The sequence below is a fragment of the Orcinus orca genome, chromosome 9 (genome assembly GCF_937001465.1).
Source record: "Orcinus orca chromosome 9, mOrcOrc1.1, whole genome shotgun sequence".
Lineage (NCBI taxonomy): Eukaryota > Metazoa > Chordata > Mammalia > Artiodactyla > Delphinidae > Orcinus > Orcinus orca.
The window spans coordinates 49,019,844-49,046,884 of record NC_064567.1 but is presented as its reverse complement, the minus strand read 5'-3'; the positions used below and the strand labels follow the sequence as shown (position 1 = coordinate 49,046,884).

Below are 27,041 nucleotides of genomic sequence, written 5' to 3'. Positions count from 1 at the left end.
GCCTGACAGCCTGTCTCCTGCAGGCACCTTCCCCTTTCATCTGTCAACATTTTCCTGGAATGCTCCCTCCAATTTATGTAAGAGAAAATCGGGAAGTACTAGAGCATGGTTTTTGCAACCAGGTAACAAGAGGAGTCCCATGAGTGGAATGAGAACATCTTCTGACGTAATGCTGTTTCCATACACTGCTTATCACCACCAGGGAGAGGTTATAAGCATAGCATAGGTCTGCCCACTATGCTTCACCGTGGGCATTTAGCATAGAAACTAAATGCCGTCAGACCCAAACAACCGCAGTGACAAGTAAAAACACTCCCCCTCCTTCCCAAAAGACTACAAGATGTGATAACATTTAGGGAACTAGCGTAGTATCATCAAGGTATGTCCTATATTGAGGTGTCCTGGTTACTCTTCAGCAAGTGGTTTTGCTATATGTAGCACATGGGGTCAGATGGTCACAAAGGAAAAACTAAGAGAGCTGAAAAGGAACTCTGTATTTCCCTCTGCCAGTAGAGCTCAGCAAGACTTTCATTTTATTTGCTTTTCTGGTAAGTCTGAAGCCAAAAAAGCCTTAGTAACAGAATCGTTACATTTTCACAATGAGAAGCAAATGATCAGTGACAGTTACATTTCACCAATCACTGGAAAAAGTCACAGCTACAAAGGGAAGCAATGCTTGAAACTCCAAATAACACCCACTAAAAAAATGCCCTTTTACTGTATATTAGTGAACACTGTCAACCCACATTTCCTGTTTTTGACTTAATAAAAAATGTCTCAAAAAGCTGCAAAGCCCAAGTCACATGTGTCCTAGACGAGATGAAATATTCCAGGGTTCTTAACTCTCTTATTTTTCTGTTAATAGCAGACAAGCAGCATGCCTCTTTCCTGCTGAAGCATAGCTCTTCTGTCATTAAGTCTCTAAAAATAATTTATTGCCTTAAAAGTAAGAATAGGAATGTGGTTAGCGATTTACTGGTGAGTACAGATTGAAAGATAAACTAATAGACAATGTAAATCCAGAGCAGCAAACAGAATAAAATAGCCAAAGAGCTATGTGGGACTATAATATGCCTGTAGCTATATAACCTGGATCCTGCCATGAAAATTATAAAACTCCATAAACACGGTTCTAGGACAATACTATTAACTATGATATTGTGTCCATGTTTAAGGTGGTAATAAAATTGAAATGCAAACCAGTAAAAGAATTTAGCATGATTTTAAACAACCTGTTTCCTAAAAAAAAAATAAATAAAAACAAAAGATTTGCAATCTCAAATACGAATTTCCCCCATCAAATAAATCTGAAAGTAGGCCTTGTGTTTCATAATAACTTCACTAACAAGGCAGCGGTCATAAAAATCACATATTCCTGGAGACCTTCCTGGTGGCGCAGTGGTTAAGAATCCGCCTGCCAATGCAGGGGACTCAGTTTCGAGCCCTGATCCGGGAAGATTCCACATGCCATGGAGCAACTAAGCCCATGCACTACAACTACTGAGTCTGCGCTCTAGAGCCCACGTGCCACAACTACTGAGCCTGCATGCCACAACTACTGAAGCCCGCACGCCTAGAGCCCATGCTCCGCCACAAGAGAAGCCCCTGCAATGAGAAGCCCGTGCACCACAATGAAGAGTAGCTCCTGCTGTCCACAACTAGAGAAAGTCCCTGTGCGGCAATGAAGACCCAACGCAGCCAAAAATAAATTAAAAAAAAAAAAAAGGTAATTGTACCTTGCTTAAAAAAAGAAAAATCACATATTTCCCTTTCATCCATTCCTATCAATACCTTCCATCTTTGGGTGGGGGGCAGAATTTCTAAATCTCCACTGAACTATTGAAGTATATAAAATGTCTTAACACATAAAAAAACAGCAGCAATGTTATATGAAAAGACCTGTAAGCAAAAAGTTACAGGCTTGCATTTTTAGGCAAGTAGTATTTAGATTTATTAGTAGTAAGGTTCAAAGGTTAAAACTAAGAAAATGCCAGACACTTTGAAGGAGGGGCTAGCTCAGCCAGGGGTCACGTGGCAGCTGCTAATTGGAAAATGTTAAAAAGGGAAGGGGAAGGGCAGGGTAGCTGCCTTCTCTTCCTTCTTTATTGTAACATTTGATTTTCACTAAAAAAAAAAAAAAGAAAAGAAAAGAAAAGAAAAAATTAAAGAAAGAAAGAAAAGCTAAGATCTGTATAACTCAAAAGAGGCTTAAAATAAATAAATCAACCCCAGGCAGACTGAGCACAGCTGACACCCTATCAAGGCTTCCTTGCAAAAATAGAAAAAAAAGACTGAATTTTAAAATCAAGCTATATTTTGTAGTGAATTCTAATACAGAGAGCCTAATCATCAAACTAGCTAAATCTTTTTGTCATTATATTTACAAAATTAAAATATTCTTTATTATAGTACATGCCATTTTCTTTCTTGATTTGTCTAAAGGTTTATTTATATTGAAAAGAATGTATCTCTTCTTAAACTATCTTGTGTTGCCTTTTTTTAAAAGATTATTTTCAGAACTAACAAGCTTCTAGAAGGTAAGTCAAATCAACAATAAATACTGCAAACTATAGATCAGTTAATTATAAAAAGCAAGTTGTGTTTCTTTGAAATCTTTTAAATGGCATTTTTTATTAGAAAAGTTGTGGCACTAATTTTTTTTTTACTAAGTACACATTTTTTATGTCTCTATAAATACTGTTAGGCTCCTTAAAATGCATTTTTCCTTAAGTATACAATTTTTACATTTAATTCAGAATGATGAAAAGAATTTTCATGATTAATGCTTATACTTCATTGACATGAGATAGGAAAGTAATAACCCATAGCTAAATTTAAAGTTGGATTTATGACATCATTTTGATTGTGCACATTAGCTGCAATTACCTGCACCACTCATTCTGAGCCACTAGATGGTGTAAAAAATAAATTTAAACGGTAAATTTTCATTCCAACACCATGGAATCTAAATATAACTGAGAAAGATTAAACAAATTTCTAGGCATATAACAAAGCTAGTGATTTCTATATTTATTGCACTTAAAAAAAAACAATCAATACATAGCATCAGCTCTACCTTGATCTAGAAACAAGTCCTTTTGAGCAATTCTTTGCTCTCTTCTTCTAAGGGCCTTGAGTTCTGAATTTATAATGATACTCATCATTCAAACTGCTGTCATCATTCACATATTAAATAAATTTATGATATTAACTTATGATCTATGTTTGCCAAAATTTTTATAAAAACTGTAAGACCAAGCAAATATAAAATTAAAGAATCACCAGAGGTTCCTATCTGAACTCACCCAAAGCCAAGGGGGGAAGTAAGAGTCTTCATAAATATATCCTGACCCCCAAAGCAACCTGACAACAAAGAGCCAAGATGCTCATCAACAGCCCAGAATTTGTCCAAATTCCATCAAGAGAAAACTAACTGTCTTTCTTTCACCCTCACTAAGATCAACCTGGTTGATTGTACTAGGTCCGCAGCTGGGTAAATATGGGTATTTACTCATCCAGCCAATGGTGATAATGTGCTAACAAAGCCTTGTCTCTTCTTTTAAAAACCAAAATGAGCTCCAGATAAAATGCCCATCTCTAGAAGGCCTCTCATGAAATGCTGCCGGTGGATATTTAAACCTTGTGAAAGGTTGATAAAGGAAGTATTTTCAGGCAGCCCATACCCAAATAACAGCATTTAGATATTTTAGATAGGAGTATATTCTTCCTATGAGGTGGATTACCACCCTTAGCTCTATGACAGGCTTCACATATAAAATTACAGTCATCACAAAACAGGTTTGGGAGAAAAGGAATGACTTCCCCCAGAATCCTAGAAATATGATACACACCTATGATTATACTTTCAATTTCATATTCACAGAAAATGATTTTCTGAGGCAATGGCAGAAATAAGACAAGCCTATGGGAACGCTGCTTGCACCACAGCCTGTCCCAGAGGCTGGTACTCTGAGGCTTTCAGCAACAAAGACAACTTGAAAAAAACAAAAAAACAAAGACAACTTGATTCCTAAAGAAGGCTTCAAGAACAAACCCACATGGGCTTCGTAAGTTTCATATTTTACCATACAAACATACTGGCTACGTGCCATTTATCCCTATAGTCTGAAGTTCCAAGTGGAAGCTAATCAACCTTTTAATTTTATATGCAATTTTACACACAATTTAATTTTATGCAGCTAAATTGGTGAAAGAAACTGTGAGCTAAGTAAATTTGAGGAATGATTCCAAGAAAGTTTCTTTTCAAGAACTGAAACTAATCAGTTTGTTTTCTATATTAAGTAACTGACTCAAAAAGCTGTCATTTTAACACAGGACTATTGAATGCTCTGTAACAGGCTTAATCCAAGAGTTGTGATATGGCTATCTATAGCTTCCAAGAACTGAAAGTATCTTTCTAAAAAAAAAATACACTAGCGAGCAGAGGACTGAGAAATAAGGGACAAGTCTTATTTGGGCACTTCAACCAGCAATGATCACAGTTGGCTGTATTTACTTACTATTTTCCTCCAATCTACAAGGGCTTATATCTCTCTTTTTTTTTTTTTTTTTTTTGGATTCCTGGTGCCTAGAATGGACCCCTGCACATTTTAGGCACTTTACGACAGTTACAAATTAAATACAAGTAAGGAAAGAAGGGGGAGGGGGGAAGAAGAGAGGGAAAAAGGAAGGAAGATAGATACAGGCATAAGAAAAAAATAGAGCAGAAAGCTCTGATCTGGGAGTCAAAACACCTTGTTAAGTACTGGCTCTGGCACTTTCTTGACCCAAATTCCCTTATCTGTAAAACCAAGGATAGACAGATGAGCCCTAAGATCTCTCACTCCAATGTTCTATGATTTTCTGTATATGATTTTATGCACCAGTCAACTAGTGTTTAAATTCAATTAAGTGACCTTATTTCCAAATTCTCTTCTGTATCTAATAAGTCATATTATCTTTCTGAATAAGTCATAATCTTTCCAAAATATCTCTCTAATCAACAAAGCACATTAAACTCCTAGACTTATGATTTATGTAACATTTCTTTACTTATATTTAAATAGTCTCCATACATCATTTGTTTCTAATGTGGCCTCATGAAGTAGACTGAGGGAGATATTTTTTTAACCCCCATATTACAGTAGGCAAAGTTAAAATATGAAAGTTAAAGGAGCTCATGCATGTCATTGGAAGTAAAATCAATTAAGAATCTTGACTTTTAGATTTAAGGCCAGAAGCATTTTGAATAATCCAGTATCTTAAGAGGCAGAAACAATGATTTTGTATATCTAAGGATGAGTTCATAGCAATATACTTTGCTATTATGTTTACAAATACAATTATGTTAAACTTAAAAAAAATTACCTAAACCTGTCTGAATAGAAAAGTATTGCTTTTAAATTGCCGGAACACCCGATGTATTTACATAAAGATGAAAAACTTGTTCTATAAACACAGTGTTACCAGTAGTGAATGGCAGACAAAATCAGAATAAGCACACAGAAGAATAAAAAGGAAGAGGAAAGAAAAACATAATAAATAACCTAATACCTTACAATGTTAACTTTCACATAAGTATATTGTTTCTGGAGAAGGCAGTGTGTGGATGTGAGCCAAAGGCTGAAGTGATAGGTAAACACACTGTTAAGTTGAATCCTGTTATCTGATTGTGTTTAAAATTTGATTATATTTCACTTGACAAAATAATTATTGTGAACTCCCAATTGTTAACAAGGACCTAGAAGAATTCCAATTGGCATTTTTTCCCTAGTGTTGTAGATCCAAATGCATAAAAATGCAGCTTCGTATTCATGCTTTACAGCTGTCATTTTGGGGTATCTGCTTACCTTGCTAAGAATGTAGATCACATCACCACGTTTAAATGACAATTCATCAGAAAGAGCTCCTGTGCAGTCCCACAAACCCTGGTAAAAATTAGCATAATCGGTGCTTTTATCTCCTAGGAAGAAGAAAGAGAAAATAGTTAGAGCTTTCATGTAATGGGCCCTCGCTTAAAAATGAACAAATAGCAATTAAAGGGCCACTCCAAACCACCAAAAAACAGTCGAAAAAAATTCTGTCCTCATTCAAAGAACACTTGATAACATCCACACAAGAATCCTACTTCTTGCTCTCATCTAATTAAGGACCATTTTCAAAAAGATCTAATTCTGAATGTCTTTTCTTTCCTCTCTCCTTTTCTTTTTACCTAAAACTTGTAATTGCAACATGTTTCTTCAAACCAGCACCTAAGTTACTTCCCACTTATTTTCTATAACAAACCTAAGCCCACTTGCAACATGTTCTGAAGATGAGTCAGCCTCCCTGTATAATGAGCAATATCCATGAGATGTGATAAACACGTTGTAAAATAAGCACTGTACAGAATTTAGGACACATCATAAAAATAATAATAATAAAGGAGCTAAGGTACAAATATAACCAAACGAGGTAACAAAAAAACTTCTTGAAATTTAAACTTCAAAAAAAAAAAAGCACCAATGGCATATATATATATATATATATATTTTGATATGGACCATTTTTATAGTCTTTATTGAATTTGTTACAATATTGCTTCTGCTTTTTTTATCTTTTGTTTTTCTGGTCACGAGGCATGTGGGATCTTAGCTTCCCAGACCAGGGATCAAACCTGCACCCCCTGCATTGGAAGGCAAAGTCTTAACCCCTGGACCGCCAGGGAAGTCCCTAAATTTAAACTTTTTCAAAGCATAAAGCTGGTTAAAGGAGGAGAATAAAATGAAAGTAATCTAAAGGATAATTCCAGCTCTTATCTTTAGGGACTTTTGTACCCAAAGCCTCTCAAAGTTATTTCTAAAATATTTTAGCAACTTTGAAACTGCCAGTGCTAAAGCTGCATTTTCCAAGATTTCTGTCAGCCCTAGTTTAGGACATTAGGCTCTGAATAAACATGCAACATACACTGCAGTTATCAGCTCATCCTTCTAACAGCATAAGCACAATGGATGTGATGTGTTCAAACTGCCATACAGACCATTAACTGATTGATTATTTAGCGCTCTCCGCTCTATAATACCACAATAAACCGGGTAATAAATGCTTTGTCACTTATACAATGTGGGTCGCCTGAAACACAGCACAGAGTTAAATACACTGGCTGCTTTTGTTACACTGAGAACTGTTTCCTGTTTTTAATTTCATGATAATTGAGTTTTGATGAGTTAATGCAAAAAGAATGCAAGCAATATCAATAAGATGTCCCTGTATTCACTAACCAGGCAGAACATGCACGTGCTGACAACTTCCATCATTGGAATGTCATCTTTGAATTCTGAGGGGATAACTGTGGAGACACATGCTGGATCAGGGTTGTCATCTTAGTTTTGTTATATGGCTCTCAAACAGCAGGCTCCTTGGCAATTCTAACACAACCGGTCACATTAGCGTGTCAGGAGGGCGTTCATCTTATTACACATAGCTTGTGATTTACTCAAAGTGTTAGGTTTATTCGAAATTTTAAAAATTCTCTTTAGTATCTGAAACATTTTTTTAAAGCCAAAAAGAAAATCTGAATAATATGGAGTCTGACTATTTAAGAAGTAAGACGCGACTTTTCCATTATACTTTTAAGAAAATAAACAAGGACAATCCTCCTATTAAAGTTTTTCCGCTTGTTTTCTAAGAACTCAAAAAAAGAGGGGGGACGGGGGAAAGGAGAGATAGAAGGAGGGAGGGAGACAGAGAGACAGACACCTTATTGACTTTTCCGCTCTAGCATTTGAACACTCATCACAGAAGCTAGCAGGGATGTACACAAGCCTGGGAATCCAACCAAGAACTAACAATGCTTGTGGCCACCCTTCATTACATTTTCCCCTCAAAGCATATATTATGGAAATTCTATGAATGGACACTAGAGGGCACTCTGGCTGGACAGATTTCTCCAAACATTGTCAAATTTTTCTAAGAAAAAAATTACTTAATAATGAAGTGAATGATTTCCTTTAAAAACCACTTATTTAGACAAATAGGGATTTAGAAGTTGAAACATTCTAGTCAGATTAAATCAACTGCTAACTGGGTCAAATGTTGTGCCCCATGCAGTCCGTCAGTGTCAGTTTAAAAGTCAAGGAATTAGAGCAAAGAGAGGATGACATCATTTCACACGCAAGGCCCTCCCCCATAGTCACTGGCCAGGAGGTAAAAGGATCTAAATAGCTGGTTTCCCCAGTCGAGGCTCCTGTGTGTTCCCCATGCTGCTCAGCCTTAGGCTTGATCCTAAAAGGCTGAAGAAAGAAAAGCTGGGTTAAAAACTAGAGAAGTTTTGGCTTAGCTGAAGCATCCCAGTGGGTTCTGCAGCTGTTCAGCCTCTGCCTGCTCTTTCCTTTTTCAGATTCTCTCACAATAGTTTTTCACTCAGTAGATTTTCAAAGTCAGGGGAGAGGGAAGAAGGAAGAGGAAAGTATATGGTGATTTCTAACACATAATCCTTATCACTTTGGGGGTCTCTCCTCCCCTCGATGCGCTTAGTGAAACTCCCATTAACACTAATGGGAGTTACAGGAGCACAGGAGGGGAAGAGAGACCCCAACCGTGTGCAAGATGCATCTCTCCCTAGATGTGCATCATGGGCATTTCATTAAATCTCACTGCTGTAAAAAGTCAACAGAGCTAGTGATCTGGCAGTCCTGGGAACAAGAGGCATTTTCTACTGTGCTTTCTGCAATCTTGATGATGATGTTACCCAAAGACCAACCTCATTCCTGTGTCCCATGTGTGAGCCCTGTTAAAGAATAGTAAGTTGTTTATGTCACATGGCTACCTACCTGTACACACAAATTGACTATTCTATTTCAGCATGCAATATTAGTTATGATGTAGAACAGCGGTCCCCAACCTTTTTGGCACCAGGGACCGGTTTCATGGAGGACAATTTTTCCACGGACGGGGGGTGGTGGAGCACGGGGTGGGGGGGATCGTGGGAATGGTTCAGGCGGTAACGCGAGCGATGGGGAGGGGCACATGAAGCTTCGCTCGCTCGCCCACCGCTCACCTCCTGCTGTGCGGCCCGGTTCCTAACAAGCTGCGGACCGGTACCGGTCCGCGGCCCCCAGGGGTTAGAGACCCCTGATGTAGAAGAATCCCAACGGGGGAGAAAACCTGGCAGTCTATGCTCATTAGCCTTAGTCTCCTTCGGAAAGTAATGTCAAAATTCTTAAAATGAATTCCAGACATAAAAATTAAGAATTATCTTGTTCCTCAGAGAGCAGCAAGCTCCTCTGGTTTACTTTTCTAAATTTTAAGTGTGTCTAAACATACACAAAAAAATATTCATCGATATCCTTGGAAGCACTGTGGGTTCACAGAAGTTAACACTGTTCATTTATACACTGAAAAAATAATCCCTGTGAGATGTGTTTTTTAAAAACAACAACAACAAAAAAAATGGGATGGAGCATAATGTCATAAACCACCAATAAGCTTACATTCTGAATACAAATTAAATCGGTTTAGTTGTCTTTATTATATGAATTAATTTTCCTATTCTATCCACACCGTGATCCATGTTTTCAAAATTATCAAAAAAAAATCATCTCATTATGTTTCTTGTCCTAAGAAGCATATATGGTTAAAAAAGAAGGTAAAGAAACAAAGAAAATAACATTCTAAATTAGCTGGCTTGTGAAAGATTTAAACAATGTATTTGCTCTTGTAAGTTAAACATGCAAAAACAGATCACTGAGCAAGAAAAACAGAATTATTATGAAAGTACAAGCTAAACATTGGAGATATTGACTTTTGCAAAAATGAAAAGATTTTTAAAACATGATGACAATGGGTAAAATACAATAATAAGATAATGGAGAATCTCTCCTTGGGTAATGTTATAGGTGTAAAAACTATTTTAGAAAGGTAAGTATATTCTATAATGTTCAAAAAAATCAAGTGGAATCTTTATTTTTTATATGCAAGCTACGTAAGCTTAAGCATGAAATAACTTGTAAGAAATACATGCTTAATTTTGTTTCTGCTTATATATTTCACATTAGAGTAGTCTGAAAAAAGAATTTTTCCTTTAGTAAAATCAGTCAACGTGAAAAATATAACATTCTTGAGTAAGGTTAGAAGTTCACATCATGTGAAGCTCAGCAAGATAGTAATACCCTTGTCAACTCACTGCCCTGCACAGCAAACAAACTTCTAATGTTACATCTTTGACAGCCTGGGGAGAGCAAAGGTCACTGGTATGCAAAAGCATTAAAACTGTTGCTTGAAAAGAATTTCATGTCACTAAAGATAAGAATTATTGCAGTGCTTTATAGCAATTGCATGAAAAGGTAGATCTCCTTATTGCATTCCTTTGAGGAAAACCTGATTTGTTCTTCCTTCCCTCAAAGGCAAAAATTTGGGAGACACTTACTTTAAAAGGGTTTTGGAAAAACATAATTGTTTTAAGCCAAAACACTCATATTTGTGGAAAGAAGATTTGTATGTGTCCACCTATACCTGCACAGAAATTACAAAAAAAAGAAAACGACATGCTTTTGGCAGAAGCTTTATGATAATAACAAAACGTTATGTACTTAAAACTGCCAGTGAACATTGTCCTCAAGGCTTTGCTCAGCCTTGGTGTTTATAGCTGCATCTAATGACTTGTTCCTCACTTCCCTTCTGAAAAAAGCAAACCCAAACCTTTTGCAGCAACCTGCTCCTGCTTTCCTGTCCAGGTCCGGAAATCAGGCCTCTGTTTCCTTTCTACATGCCACAGTAGGAAGGATTCGGGAAGCCTACTTCCTGAACACACACTGCTTGACCACCCTGCCCCTGACAGCTTGAAAGAGTGATGTATGGACATATCAGAGAGGGGAGGTGACCCCCAACTATAGCTCTTTGCAGAACATGGGATGATATGGCAGACCTTGCCCCAGCTGACATGTGGCTATGAAGAGGTGTAAAGTCCTGATAAGAAGGCAGTCCTTCTCTTCTTTCTGTGTAAAATAATTGCTGGTTTATCAAAACTAACCTCATGCTTGCACTACAGATAGGGTTTATCTCCTGCTATTTGGAAATAACAAGAAGCAAGAGGAGTTGCCTTTATCATGTGATTCCGTACACAGCACGTGCAATTATTTTTCCAGTCTTAGTCATAATTAGTACCTGGGGCCACGTGCCAAGTGGAAAGGGATAAGGGGAATATCCTTCCTAGCCTTCCAGGCCACCACTGTCCTTTTCCCATTTTTAAGCTGCTGTCACTGGACTCTGGCATTTCTTACCCAATTCATTTGCTTTCTGTGTTAATCATATGCAATGAAGATATGCATGGCCAACATTTAAACAGGCTGCAGATCAATTAGCGGTCTTAAGTTTATCTGATTTTTATCAAAGAAGACAGAGCTGTGGGTCGATTGTCAGAGCCTGTGTCAAGTTGACCTTTTCAGAGATGTCTACATTGCCAGTCCCCTGGGCAACTTGTTGTCCCCTGTTAGTCTCTGAATGGCAGAAGTCTGTTCTGCTCAAGCACAAAGTATACACAGATGTCTATATTACATTCTTATAGGTTTGACAGCAACTGCATGTTGTATCTATAAACTGTCCTTTAGCAGTGACACTTCCTCAATGATGATAAGCTAATTTATGCAACTAAATCTCCTTTGCGCAGAAATGAAAGCTAATTGAGTCGTTACAAAGTAATTCAGAAAGGAATACCTTGTATAAATTGGCTTACTTTATAAATCCTTCTCAAGTGGTTTTCATGCATCCTAAATGGGTCTAAGAAGCTTATCAGCCATAAGAGGTCCAGACCCAAGGAGACAACCTCGGGGAGCTGAGGACACATCTTTAGAGCAGTAAGAAAGTGACGAAAAGGAAAGTGAACAAAACCAACATAAGCTTTCCCAGAAAGCTGCACAACTCATTACCTGTGGTGTGGTGAACACTGTCCTGACTCATCTTCCTTTGCCCCTCCACTTTCACCGGAGCTCCATTCTCTTCCTCTTCTGTAAATAAACAACATAAATGGGACACTGAAGGCTTTCCTCAGGGAGAAAGACACAGTACTCACCCCATCTTAAGAGCAAAACTAAAAGTGTATAACACATAAATATTCCTTTTCAAAGAATGAAAGCACTCAACATTCACATCCCCTTTTCAATAATCTAAAGCTGAACAAAGAAACCTCTACCTATTTCTAAATAGCAACCTGACCAGTTGGCTTGATAAAATTTAAGGTATGTACTAATGTTTCACATATTTTGTTTTAAATATTCACAGAAACTCATCTGGAATAATCTTAAATCCAGAAAAGCCCTAAAAATGCAGTAAGATGACACCCGGCATTATACGGATTGACCACATTATACTGTGGCATGAGTACCACAGATAAAATCATGGTCCCTGAAACAACAGCAGAGCAAAGAGAAAATGTGTGATATAAAATACAGTTAACCTAGAAGTCATTTACTGAGCATCAGATACTTCATGTTTTCTCAACTGATCATCACAGGAAGATACTAGAAGCATCCTCACCCTTCAAGGTAAGACCCCCCAAATTACACTGAGGAACTACTATGTGTCATACACTACAGCAGATGTTAAGACTTCATAGGTAAACCATTTTAAATCCTCATTTTACAGAGAAATAAACTGAGACTCAAAAAGATAAAGAAACTTCCAATGTTTGCTATTCAAACTTAGGTTTATGATGACAAAATCCATGTTCTTTATCCTGCATATGTTCATATATATCTTCATGTTATTTCTACACTCTCCCATCACACTCCTTTCCCAAGTTATAGGAAGAAAAATGATGAGATTAAACAAGAAGGGTTTTTAAACAGAGTCAATAGGCTAGTTAATCCTTTTACATCAAAGAAATACTTACTACATGACCACTTGCCCCACCTAAGGATTAATATACAATTTAGAAATATTTAAGGCAGGACATACGAACAAAATGGCATGTCAAGGAAAAACTGGGATCAAAAAGAATCGTAATTCCAAGGAAATCAAAAACTTTAAAGAAAAATATGCAAATAAAACAAATACAGTCATTATGACTATTAAATAATTCAACTCATGAATCTTCATTGAGCATTAACTACCTGTAAGAGAGAGAGGTTCTACCAGAAAGGCAAGGGTAGTAGGAAGCTTCTGCCTTCAGGAAGTTACAGCCTAGAGGGGACAGAAGACAGAACCTAAAGGAAAGTGGGATAAGGGGCATAAAACCTGACCTGTGAGGTACAAGGTACTGAAGGAGTGCAGAGGAGAAACCACCCAACTGGGGCAATACCATAAAGGCTCTGAGGGATGGAGAGAATCTGAATAAGGAGAGATGGGAAGGAGGAAATTTCCAGACAAGGGAAGGCATGAACAAAAGAACAAGGCATGAGCATATTCATTTTGGCTAAAGAATGTGGTTCTCTTGGGACTTCCCTGGCGGTCCAGTGGTTAAAACTTCGCCTTCCAATGCAGGGGGTGCTGGTTCAATCCCTGGTCGGAGAGCTAAGATCCCACATGCCTCACAGCCAAAAAACCAAAACATAGAAAAATACCAGAAGCAATATTGTAATGAATTCAATAAAGACTTTAAAAATGGTCCATTTTTATCAAAAAATAATAATAATAAAGGCAGAGGCTGTTCTTGTAGAATAAGAGCAGGATGGGAGATAATGCTAGTCATTTGGGCAAACTGTTGAAGAGCCGTGAACATCCTGCTGTGGACTTCAGACTTTTACATGTTTGGTGAGGAATAAGAGTCCCCCCAAATTTCTGAGGCGAGGAAGGGCAGGACTGAAACTGCTTGAGGAATGGCTGTCACATCCCATTGTCCCAGACAGCCTAGATGAGGGGTGTGGGGAGAGAGACCATTCCTAGTCTAGCTAAAGGGAAGTCAGTCCTGAACTGAAGGGGCAGAGGAAATGGAACGGAGATGGTTATGAGAGGGAAAGGAACTAGAATAGACAAACTTTGCCTGACTGGATGTGGAGGGCTACGGGAAAAGAATGAGCAACCAAGGATGACTCAGGTTTTGATCTTAGTTAACTGAGAAATGGGAACATCATTACTAAAAAGAGAATAGCAAGATAAGCTACTCAAGGGGTTGTGTTTCTGACATGGGACATTTAATATACTGGTGGGGCAACCCAGAGGAAATGTCCAGGGGCAACTGCAAAGCTTGGTAGACAGGTCAAGAATGCAGGTGTAAATTTAGAAGTCCCATGCAAATTTTAAAGTGGTGATTAATAAAAACTAGCATTTAAATCAAGCTTGAGAGTTACTGTACTTACAAGATAATTATAACTGTTTCAAATTTTTGTAACTCAATTCAAACAAAAGAATGAAAGCTCCAATATAAGGAACAGCTGGAAATCATTGGCACTTTATACACATTAAGCTAAACATAATATTGGCGATTTAATATAGTTCAGTCAAATAGTAAAGAATACATAGAAGACCTAATAAAAAGTCTAATACTAAATGCTGTCTCTTTTCTCCTCAACAATTATCTCACTTATATTAAACCTCAAGGACTAGTTATCATAAATGGGTCAATAGGGTGTTTTCATACAGATTTTAAAGGTATTAGGGACATTTACCATCATTTAGTCCAAGCTACTCGTTTTACAAATCATTAATTTCTTTTGAGGTGAAGGAGAGAGCTTTCTTTACTTTTCATACTTTCTCTTTCCCCAGCACTCCCTCTCTTCCAATTTGGTCACAAATTCAATAGTAAGAAGTAAATTCAAAACTAGTTAAGGGCGCTTGTCCTGAATTCAAAAGCTTTAACCACATTAATACAGAAAGCACTATTCCTGGCTTTTAAGAAGACACTATGGGATTTACTCTCACCACCCAAAGTCAGTGTCAAGATATCATAAAAACTATTAATAATTACAGGAGGGGCTTCCCTGGTGGCGCAGTGGTTGAGAGTCCGCCTGCCGATGCAGGGGACACGGGTTCGTGCCCCGGTCCGGGAAGATCCCACACGCCGCGGAGCGGCTGGGCCCGTGAGCCATGGCCGCTGGGCCTGCGCGTCCGGAGCCTGTGCTCCGCAACGGGAGAGGCCACAACAGTGAGAGGCCCACGTACCGCAAAAAAAATAATAATAATAATTACAAGAATTAAGTGGGAAAAACTCCATTCTTGGCAAAGTTGTCAATGAATTTAGAATTTATTACTAAGAATTTATTATTTTATTAAAATTTAAGTACCTATTATATGCACAATGTATTCTTAAACTATCAGAATGATATTAAAAATATTTACTGTGAAGTATCCAAATTGAAATCCATGTGAGATGCTTAATAAGAAGTATTTTAGAGGATAAGATGCTCATTAAAAACACTTCCTTTCTCCTTTGCAAACCTAGAACTTCTATCTTTAGGTCAAAGCCTTCTGTGTTTCAAATATCAATTTTTTCTTAACAGTAAAACAACCCATTTTATCTTGGGCTAACAGTACAAACAGCTTCCATATAAAAGACAACAAAATCAAATCTGGTGTGTGCTTTTTTAATCTTAGGAAGAAAAGAACTCAGCCTGAATCTTGAATAGACTCTGGTACAAGGGAGATGTTCAATAAATACTAAGTGAACAAACGGATTCCAAAATCATGAAAATAAATCCTACTACTACATTCATTTACTAACAGAGCAAACCTCTCCACATCATTCAAAAAATATATAAGGACAAGTGACCAAAATTCTAGGCAATAATCACCTTCACAATATATTAGAAACATACAGATGTTGTTTTATTTAGGTTTATTATTAAACATATTTTATTTGGGGGTTGAGGCATGATGTCATTATACGATACTAATTAATACCTCAAATAGTCAATATGTGTGGGTTAATATATTCCATTCAACATTTTAATAACAGTAAACAAAAACAGCTCAGCTATGCAATAAAATCCATCAAACCATACAGATGGTTATAAGGTTTTCATTATGTGGTTTCCATAGCAATCATATTGCAAATCTGGACGCTTCTTGCAAACAAGCAGCTTGTATTTACATGCCTCTCAGCTGCAGCACAAAACTCTTCAACATGTGAAGTTATTATTCCATTCACACATTGTTAGGAGAATCACCGGGAGATTTTTTTTTTGATCATAACAAGATGAAAATAACAATAAAGTGAACTAATTGCAGAAGATAACTCAAGCATAGTTATACATTTACTAAACTAACCAATGAGTATTAAAAATGTTCTTATAGTCATTGAAAGGTTTTTAACATTAAACCCTGTCAAAAATATGAGACCTCCAGGAACAACCAGACCCTAGAGAATCTAAAAGCTTGAATTCTACTTTCACTCTTTTTTGGATACATATTAAGCCTTTTTGCTGAGTTGAGCAAAGAGAAAAAGAATAGCAGAAAATTGAGTCTTCCCAGATTTTTTTAGAATGACTAACATTTGAGGAAATGCTTCCTGTGGGAAAAGTCAAGACCTTTCTTTTTTGCTGCTAGATTAATCAATTTAATTTACAAATTGATCCAGTTCCATAACAGATGGATTATTACCCTAATAAGGATCAAAGATCTGTCTAGCTATGCAGTTTTTACAAAATGGCTATTTCTGACTTACTAACATTCTTTTTTAAGGATAAATAACCGAAAAAACAAAAGTGATAAGCAACTGACATGTGCAGCTGACATTGCTTGGAAAAGGCTAAAGACAATTTGTTAGCACCAAAACAGGATGTGTGATGTTCACATCATGGCTGAGGACTGATATTATCATGTCTTCCAGGGAGAAGAGGACGACAACACAAGAAAATCCTTGACTCACACGATGATTACCTTTCTCACTAAACATCTTCAGAAAACAGCTCTCCTGAATTACAATGTAATTTTAAAAAGAATAAAACACAGAATCAAAAGTTATGCTCTGAAATAAATCTTGGGTTTAGATCTCTACCTGCCCAGGCTTCATCTGATTATGAGACTATATATTTATCTCAAGAAACGTTAATATGTGTTGCTTCAATGTTCACACTATATGCATTTATATCCATTATGTAACTAAATCCTCATTAACAATTCTATGAGGTAATAATAGGAACTCTTTTTTCCTCTTTATGGATGCAAAAGTGACATTTACAGAGCTTGAATAATTTGTCCAGGTTCACACAGCCAGTTAGAACAAGAGCTGGGATTTAAACTTTCACATCTTTCACTGAAGCCCCAGCTCTAAGCCATGGTGCCATTTCCTTGATTTTCGGTTTATAGATACAGTTTTTGCTAAAATTTCTCGTGAATATTGGCTGTTTGTGGACTTGGAAAACATTTTCACGTAAGTGGGTAGGTTCTATCCTACCATAGCACTGTATTTGAGGTACATCTTAGGTTAAGCAATCCTTTCAGCGACGATTTAGAAACAGAATTTCATGTCTGGCTGTCCCAAACGTGCATCTTCTCCTTTCTCTTCTCCATCCTCCTTCCCCACCTTTAATGTTCTACACATTCAACCGCCCCTAAAGCCAGCACACAGTATTTGATAGTTTGTAAAGGTCTCTAATGCAACTCATAATTGAAAACGGATTTATTTCTGAGGCCAGTCAGCTTTACCTTCTCACTTTATTTCAATAAGGAAAACACAGCTAAATGGAGATGGTAAAGAGGAGCCTTTCTACACACAAAGATCTGAAAGAGGTTCACCTACATTTCAGAACAACAGGCTCTCCTGCACATTTCATCAAGGGTTCAGGCTCCAGGGAGTTGCAAGCAAGATGCCCCTGAGTAGGAGGAGATGGAACAGATGGGATGGGGAACTGAAGACACCTCCAGCTAGTCCTAGCAGTAAGATGAAAAAGAGGCAGAAACACAAGGAGGATTTATACAAATGGAACTTCACCTCCTCTTCTCTCTCAACACCTGGGGCAAGCTCTGAAGCTGGCGGAAGGGTTAGAGAAGTGGAAGGGTAAAGTCGAAGGGATATGGGTGAAGGAATTCAAAATTATGACAATGAAGACAAGTGAGCTCCTTAAGGGCCTATAAATCCTGGACTACTGGGAACTTAAAATACGGCACTTCTAAAGGTTTCTTCTATCTATTTAATAGCCTGACATATAGTTTATAGCAATAAAAGATATATTTTTATAAAGATATAAGCATGTGCCTTTTAGTATTATGCTAACTTCAAAATGAAAAGGAAGATAAAGATGCCTGAAATGGCAGTCATGTTTACTCTCCTGGAAATTAGGCAAACTGAGTCCTACTGTTAAAGGTCTAGTTACTCATGCAACCTCGACACTGTTTCTAATTCTGTGTCTTCTCTGTAAAGCAGAAAGAATAACGTCTATCCCATAGCACTTTGAACAGGATTTGGAGAGGACAATGAGATAATCAGATTTCTCAAGGGGAAAAAAAAAAAGCACAATTAGCATGCAGTATCAAGTTCACTACCTGAGGAGCTGGGTGTTTTGCAACAACTTATTAATTTAGCGACCGAGAAGGTTAATGTGATATAAAAGGCAATAAAATAAGCAATAGTTGTTCAATCATAGAAGCTAATTTTCAACCTGGACATTCTATTCTTATAGGGTTTAATATGAAAAGGTTATCACTGTTAAAATAAATGCCTTTAGAGCACAGTGAATTTCTGTACTATAATATTAAAATTCATAATTTATGCACAAACATGAAAATGCAAAAATAATGATTGTTCACAGACATTAAACTTGTTAACATCATGGTTGGGATGTTGGGAAAAAACTCAAATTCAAGCAAGGATCTCATTTGACAGAATTGGGAGAAATCTTAGAAGGGAAAGACACCTTAGCTATCATCCAGTTCAACTTCCTTCTTTCATTAAAGGGGAACTGAACTGGGGTGTTGGATGACTGGACCAAGGTCATGGCACTTCCACCCTGCTCTTCTCTCCCTGCACTGCCTTCTATGCAACATGCACTGCAGACATTCCTGCTGCTCTAGATGTACTTCTCTATTAAGTAGCAGGAGCAGTCTTACATACACTTGTTCATCTACAGGCAACGATGGCAGGCAAAGAAAGCACATAGGTTAAAAATAAGGTTTTACTAGGCCAGATTCCATCAGTCAGAAGTAACTGTGAGTCTGCAAATGATCCCACTCCTAAAGAATACTAGACACGGGGAAATTATGAAATGCGACTCCGCCTTGTCCCAGTGTATTCTAGTCGGTGTATGCTATAATATGACATTCTTCTAACTATTTCACAAAGCTCAAATTCTCAGCTTTTTAATTAAAGTGTATAATAAATTCTGTAATATTAAAATTTACATCCAAATGAAATTATTTCTCAGTTATAGTAACCTCTACCTGGCTCTGGATTTCTGGTACAATTATACTTTGCTACATGTAAGTTCTTTTTTTAATTTAAATTAAACTTTTTTCTTATTATTCTTGTTACAAAAGCAGTATCTGTTCATTGCTAGAAGCCAGAAAATAGAGATAAGCAAAAAAAGAAAAAATATTTTCAGTCACAGAAGACCTATCCATAAACACTATTAACATCTCCTTCTAGACAACCCTTATTCAGTTTCTGGTTTTTCTTTATTCTCATTTTTAATAATAATATCTCAAATGTATATGTATTTCATTATAAACTGTTTTGAATCCATCCCATTTTTAGAAAGTAAAATATTTCATCTTAACTTAGATTTTAGTTTAAGTTTCATTCTGTAAAAAATACTATCTAATATACATAAGTTGGTGATAAGATCATTTAATTGTAACATGGCTGTTTTATAAGGAACTGTCTACCATAGCCTTAGGAAAAAGGCAGATCTACGAATGCAGAGCTCATTTGTTACAGGCTTTGACTCTGTTTCTGATGCCTGCTTATGCAAATACACTCAACCTCTTCATGTGCAGTGCACCTTAACCTTATTTTCAAGAGTCCAAGAAAGAAAAATCACAGGTCCCTCTAAGAGGAACCATCACCCATTTGACTTATTGGTTCTATAATCCCTTATACCAGCAGTGGTTTCCAAGACCCTTTTGGGGCATAGAGGGTCTATGAAGTCAAAACTATTTTCATAATAAAATTAAGATATTTGCCTTTTTCATTGTGTTAACATTTGCACTGATGCTGCAGAGCAATGACGGGTAAACTGCTGACACTTCAACGTAAACTAACACAGTGGCACCAGACTGTCACTGTATTCTTCACTGCCCTGCAGTAGCATTAACAACAAACAAGCCGGTTTTACCTAAGAGTGTCCTCGATGACAAATTATTATTTTCATTTAATCAATCTTGAATACCTGTCTCTTTAATATGCTGTGAGACAAAATCAGAAGGATGTATAAGGCATAGCCGCTGCAGCTCCAGGTGTATGGGAGATTGAGTGATAAACTGAACTAGCTGCTTTTTTCATGGAACACCATTTTTACTTGAAAGAATGACTGACAGGCTATGGTTACTCAGACTTAAGAATCTGGCAGACATTTTCTCAAAAATGAATTAAGTGAACTTGTTATTTTTAACAAAAACAACTGACATTTATTGCCCATGATAAAATTTGACCTTTCAAGCAAAAATTAGAATTTTAGAAACTTACATCTTAGGATATAAGCTTGATAACTCTTCAGCATTTAAGGACTTTTCTAATGAGATCAGTGGTGATATTGAATGTGATGTTTTAATTGTACCATAACTGTGTCAATATTTAGAAGTTCTGCATAATGTAACGAACCCATATTTTCCAACTGACCAATGCATGATGTTACAAAAGCACGCATGGGTAAAACATCCATTCAAAGTACAAGACGGTCTCCTGAATTTTGCTGTAATACTGTGTGGAAAGTTCACTGATATGGTTTTGGACTCCACATTGCAACTAGCCTTTAACGAACACTTGTCAAGTTTGGGTACAGTATCAAAGAAGAATACCCACCATTACCTGCAAGGCTTATTAAAATACTTCCTTTTCCTATTAGTACATATCTGTATGAGGCTGGATTTTCTTCACATGCTGACTGTACTTAAATTAAACAACATATAACAACAGAGTAAAGGCAGAAGCAGATATGAGAGTCTAAATGTCTCCTATTAAGATACACATTCAAGAGATCTGCCACTCCTCACTCATATTTTGGGAAAATATATCTATTTTTCCAAAAACAATGTTATTTATGTTCACATGTAGTGGGCTTATCATTATGACTTTTAAATTAATATTTTTAATATTTCTCAGTTTTAATTTCTAACACACTAAATATTAAGAGGCATAACCCACATAAACAAAAGAGTCCTCAATAATTGGGAGTCCTCAATAATTCTTAAGACTGAAAAGGCCTCCTGATTGCAGAGGGCCTGGGTTCGATCTCTGGTCAGGGAACTAAGATGCCACAGGCCGTGCGGGAGAGCCAAGAAACAAAAAAACCCACCACCACAACAAACAAACAAAAAACCCAGACAAACAGAAAAGACCTCCTGGGATTAAAAAGTGTGAGAATTGCTGCCCTGCACTTTCTAGGGTAGTTTTTTGTTTTTTTTGTGTGTGTGGTACGCGGGCCTCTCACTGCTGTTGCCTCTCCCGTTGCAGAGCACAGGCCCCGCAGCCATGGCTCACGGGCCTAGCCGCTCCGCTGCATGTGGGATCTTCCTGAACTGGGGCACGAACCCGTGTCCCCTGCATCGGCAGGCGGACTCTCAACCACTGTGCCACCAGGGAAGCTCTCTAGGGTAGTTTTAATTAAAAATCTAAATATTGTTGATCCACAACATGAAAAACCTGTTATCTTGCTAACCCAGAGCACTGCTTGCTAATTCTTTTATACTCCCAAAGCACACAATCTAAGGATTGAATCAAATTACTGTTGACTCAAATTGAGCTGTTGACCAAAATCCCGTGTTCTTCCCATTTTCTGTGGGGCAAAGTCTTTCCTTTCTCATACTTGGGCAGCTAGATTTTTGGGGCAAGTGTGATATTCTATCATACTTCATCCTGTTAGATTTGATCCACGATTTTGGTCTATTGAGAGCATAGCCTGTATATATCTACCCAAGGCATTCATGAACATGGCAGTATGACAATTCTGAGAACTAAGCCCTAAGGTGATCACAAAATCAGTTGGTCAACACCCTTTGGGCACTGCTGTAGAGTCAGTTATCTAATGGTCTTTATATCCATAAATATTTCATAAGAATTCTGGCCAAATGCCTCACTGAAGGTATTGTCTTTGTTATATGTCTGTCATTTCCTTGAAGCCATGTTGGGTTCTACTCTAGAATCATTATTTCATCTTCTTTATGGCATAAAAGGCTCTCTTGGACACCTTATTTTAGTAGTTTCTCTGGAGTCCACTTCAGAGTCTTATCTGGGTCAGAAGACAAATTAAATTCTACTCATCCTGAAGACAGGGCTCAAATGTCCCCCAACTTAGGATGTTCTTCCCAAATCCCTCCAGGCAGCTGGCCACCCCCCCCTTTCTGTTCTCACAGCCTTAGTTAGTACAGAGTATTATAAATATTTGTCTACTAGTCTACTTGCCTCCAAGTGTGAACTCCCCAAGGGTATATTTACATTACAGCAGCCTAACATGGGGGGGCTAGAACAGAAAACTGTTTTCCATGAAAATTTGTTGAATAAAAACTAAACAGATTTCGGTTAGCTGGGTATTCTATTAGAATCTCTTTGCCCATGCTGGGCTTCTGTTACCTCTTACCAATCTTATCAGTTGAAGGATAATTCTTGACAGAAGGGAGCAAATAAAATAAAAACTAAATTGTTTTCTTTGAATTACTGCCCCTAATAATTTCAAAAACAAACAAAACCAGAGAGCAATTATATACCTTTTATTGTCTTTAGCATAATTTATAAATTTCAGCTATTTTCATATTTTCTTTGGTTATTTGGCCATTTCAATGGCTAATATATGTCTCTTTAAAAGTTACATTCATTGGATAGATTCTACCACAATGATATATTTTAGTTTCTCTCCCTTTTTCTTCCCATTGAGATCCTGTGATATTAAATGGTATTTTAAAACACTTGTCTTTAACACCATACATTGTGCCTATTCTTTCTCTGAGTTTTCTGAAATCTGCCTTCCTAAAGTCTAGGCAAACATCTCTGGCGGAGGCCGGTTTTTTCCTCACTGGCTATGATGGATTCTAAGATGACAACTGCTTTTGTCTAATTTTTTCCACAATTAAATCTGGGTATAGCAGCAGTTTCCCTATTTATTTCCTATGTCCTTCAGTCTCACTCATTTTTTAATATGCTACTTCCACACTTAAACTATATCAAATAGTAGAAAGAAAAAGAGGCAATGGTAATGACTGTTTATTGCTTTTCTGCCCTCTCCACATTCTCAGGGTCAGTTACTCTTAGTTGAATATTCCTTGTTGCTAAATACTAAAAAAACCCCTAACTATCCTGATCCCTGGCTCTGTGTGTCCCAGACATAAGGAGCTGAGAGGGTGGGAAGAGAGTCACTCTCAATCCCCCCATCCTTTGTCTTCAAATATCACTTGCCTTTTAAACTTCTAAATATAGGCATACTTCCCTAAATAATACTAAATAATAATATAATTAATAAAATCAATCATAATGGAATCAGAAATTAATCCCATATTAATCCCAAAAGATACAATGGAACTACAGAAATGCAAATAAAATTCATATTCCTGAAGTTCACATTATCCTCTTTCACCAGCTGTATAAACTTAGACAAGCTAATTAAACTCTCTGAGCCTCAATTTTCAATCTGGAAAACAGAAATACAAAATTTACTTTAGATAATTATTGTGAGAATGAAAAAGTTGAATGTCCAGTGCACAGAAGATTTTTAACAACAGTGATTATCATGATAATCTAAGAATGTACTGTGTGCCAAGCACCATGCTAGCCATGACACTATACAGTGAAATCTTACTCAATCCTCAAAACCCTATGAGGAAGGTATTGCTGTTATTCCCATTTTCAGATGCAAAACACAGGCATAGAAACATTTAAGTAACTTGCTCAGCATAACACAGCTATAAGAAGTAGTGTCAGCATTTGAATCCAGGCAGTCTTCCTCCAGAGCCCAAGTTCAGAAGCACTACACTTTTTTTTTTTTTTTTTTTTTTTTGCTGTACGCGGGCCTCTCACTGTTGTGGCCTGTCCCGCTGCGGAGCACAGGCTCCGGACGCGCAGGCTCAGCGGCCATGGCTCATGGGCCCAGCCGCTCCGCGGCATGTGGGATCCTCCCGGACCGGGGCACGAAACCGTGTCCCCTGCATCGGCAGGCGGACTCTCAACCACTGCGCCACCAGGGAAGCCCGCACTACACTTTTTCTTCTCATTCAGTGTAAGACTTTGCATAGATCACTTATTTGTTAATTAAACAGCACTTTAACATATTGCCATAACATTCAACTTATGAGAAAGTTAATATTCACGATGTCATATAGACATATATTCTTACTTTTAACACTCTTCAATGACAAAATAACTTGGCTAACTCTGACAGTCTAAAAAAAAAAGAAAATAGTTCCCTTGAAAAATAGTGTACACTGCTGAAAAAGAGGAGAAGAGTCATGTTTGTAATGGCCACAGAAAGTGAAAAGCTTGGCTTTTGCCCCCTCCATCTTTCTTTCGGTTGGAAGGCAGCTTGCAAATGGAAAAATCATCTCCCATCACCTCCCTCTCAGAGACTGAATATGATGAGAAAACAGAATAAGGCCAAGCCCTGAAGCAAGCAGAGCCGAGAGCAGCTTCTGTCCTAGCCAGGAGCCCAAGAAGATTGATTAATCCTGAATAAAACAGCTATAGCTCCTCACTAGGTCTGACTGCGATAAGACATGAAAAATGCAGCAAATTAAAAACACTTTACATAGTATAAAAGAATGGCATTCTCAAAATACAAATGTCCATGTACCTATGAGGGACTATACATAGACTTTCAGAATTATGTTTCTAAAGCATTTTCAATTCTAAGGTGGGAGGTATTTTTTTGACACACAAATTTATGATAAAATATGTTACAGGGCCTAGAAAATGAGAGATCTTCTAAAACTAGAATATTTCTATAGAGAGGAGTTGCCAAAAGAAGCAAGGTAGAACCTGTAGGGGAAAGAAGGGGAGGTTAGGCACACAAAGTTCATCTGATGGAGCTCTCGATGTTCATTCCTGCCAAACACTACTTGATGTTCTTCAAAGTACATAAGAATAAAAATTTGAGCTTAAAAAAACAACACACTTGCTCTGTTTTGGGCCCCTAACAGTATGGATGAACTCTCATTTGCAAAGTGTCTCTTATTGAGATTGCAAACATAAGGCCAACATAAACGAAATGTCTGCTCTTGTGTATAAGAGCCAGGGTATTTTCAATATACATGGTGGACAAACCAGATCTTACTTTTTTAAGGTCTCACGCAACAGCGTCCCAGGGTAGCAGATGGAATAACCTTATCCATTCTGGAAAGACAAATCCCTGTCACCTTAGGAGCCTAGAGTCCAGGCAGTGTCTGAACTCCAAGACTAATAACCCCCAGCCTATTTTCCAGTGTGACAAAGTATTCTTGTTTTCTCATCCCCAATCCACAACTATTCAGGTATTTCTTTAAAGTTAAATGACACTTTACAAACTTTTCCTGACAATTTTTAGTTAAGACTGATGTTATGCTATAATTGTATATATTAAGAATGCAATCTAGGGTTTATTTCTATCTAATTAAAAAACACAATCAAACATATAAATTTAATGGCATGCCCATCTATAGTACCTAAAGGGGCATTCAATGTCTATTTGTCCTTCCTTAGAGTAAATCACTGATTTAAAGAGAATACATGAAATGACAGGTGAACCTTCCAGAATGGTCTAATGAGGAGAATAATGTTAACTATCTGTAGTTTAACTGAATGACTTATTTATACCTACTCTAACTAAATAAAAGTAATTCTTGACCAGCTATTATAGAATTCAGGTAGTTATAAACAGTTTTATCAGATGATCTGCCCCTAGCTTGGAAAATAATTTCTGAACTTAAAAAACTCAAGAAGAAAAATTATCTCAATACAGTTCACTTCAGTGAAGAAATACAATACACTACTTGGCATGTGTCCACAGGAAAAGTCTGGCTCCCAGATGCTTCTTGCCAGGCCACAGTGGATTCAACAATATTTAAACAACTGACAATGTGCACTCATAGCACTGATGACACAGTGACCAAAAATTCAGCAAGAGCCTGTCTCATGGGTATATTCATATATTGAAAAGTAATATCAAAACGAAAAAAACCGTAGACACACATCACAAACAAGAAAGATTCAACTCAATTCAGTTAGGCTTTTTAAAACTATATGTCACTAAAATTACATAAAAATTTACTAATAAGACTTTTTATGCCACTGCAAGAAACATAAATAAACATACCGATTTTTTTCATTGTATTAGTGTTCTTGAAAATGAGAAATATAAACTCTAATTTGCTTCCTATATCAAAAGTCCGACAACTCTTTCCAGCAATCAGTTAGCTGTTTCCAAAGCTTATTCATTATAATCACACAATTTATATTAATATCCATGATTTCCTAAAGCCATGCCTGTTGATAACAACTGTTTCTATTAGTTTGTACCAAATGAAATTCCCAATAATTTACCACTTCTGATCTCCAAAAACAATAACTTGCTAGGATTCAAGGGTAAAATAAAACTTCAAAATTTTGATACCAAAGTGGTAGCCCAATTTTCTTAGATACATAACATCTATGGTCTTTATAACTGGCCTACAAGTGTATAATTTACTGGAATGAAACACTTTGTAAACAGGAAGGTTCTGAGTAAAATCTACATCCTACTGTAGCACATTCAAGCATAAACAAAATTCTGTTAGTATTTAATATGAAATCAGCTGTCACAAATGTAGCCAACTGTGAAAAAGCCATGATACAAACAAAATTACTTTGTGTGATTTTCCCTACTTCCAGATGACAAGTTTCTGTGAGGTGATATCCTCTCTCTCAGTAACAAACAACTTCTGTCACATAATGTTTATGTCATGTAAGTTTTGCAAATCAATAGTGCAAAAACTGCTTTGACTTTCTGGGAGAGAAAATGATTGATCGGCATAGGGAATAA

General features: G+C 37.1%; 1 protein-coding gene and 1 long non-coding RNA gene across 2 annotated transcripts in view; one reads left to right on the top strand and one right to left on the bottom strand.

The window, feature by feature from the left end:
• Positions 1 to 17,223, top strand: part of LOC117199849 (uncharacterized) — a 100,199-nt gene extending 82,976 nt beyond the window's left edge. The window contains exons 13-14 of the long non-coding RNA XR_007479194.1: positions 12,256 to 12,518; positions 16,739 to 17,223. This is a non-coding gene — a long non-coding RNA (uncharacterized LOC117199849). The remainder of the gene's footprint in view (positions 1 to 12,255; positions 12,519 to 16,738) is intronic.
• The window catches only part of SKAP2 (src kinase associated phosphoprotein 2), a 150,130-nt gene that overhangs the window by 10,801 nt on the left and 112,288 nt on the right, over positions 1 to 27,041 (bottom strand). The window contains exons 10-11 of the mRNA XM_033420578.2: positions 11,904 to 11,981; positions 5,850 to 5,962 (exon numbers count right to left, since the gene is read on the bottom strand). Of these exons, the coding sequence (XP_033276469.1) occupies positions 5,850 to 5,962; positions 11,904 to 11,981 (191 nt within the window). The remainder of the gene's footprint in view (positions 1 to 5,849; positions 5,963 to 11,903; positions 11,982 to 27,041) is intronic.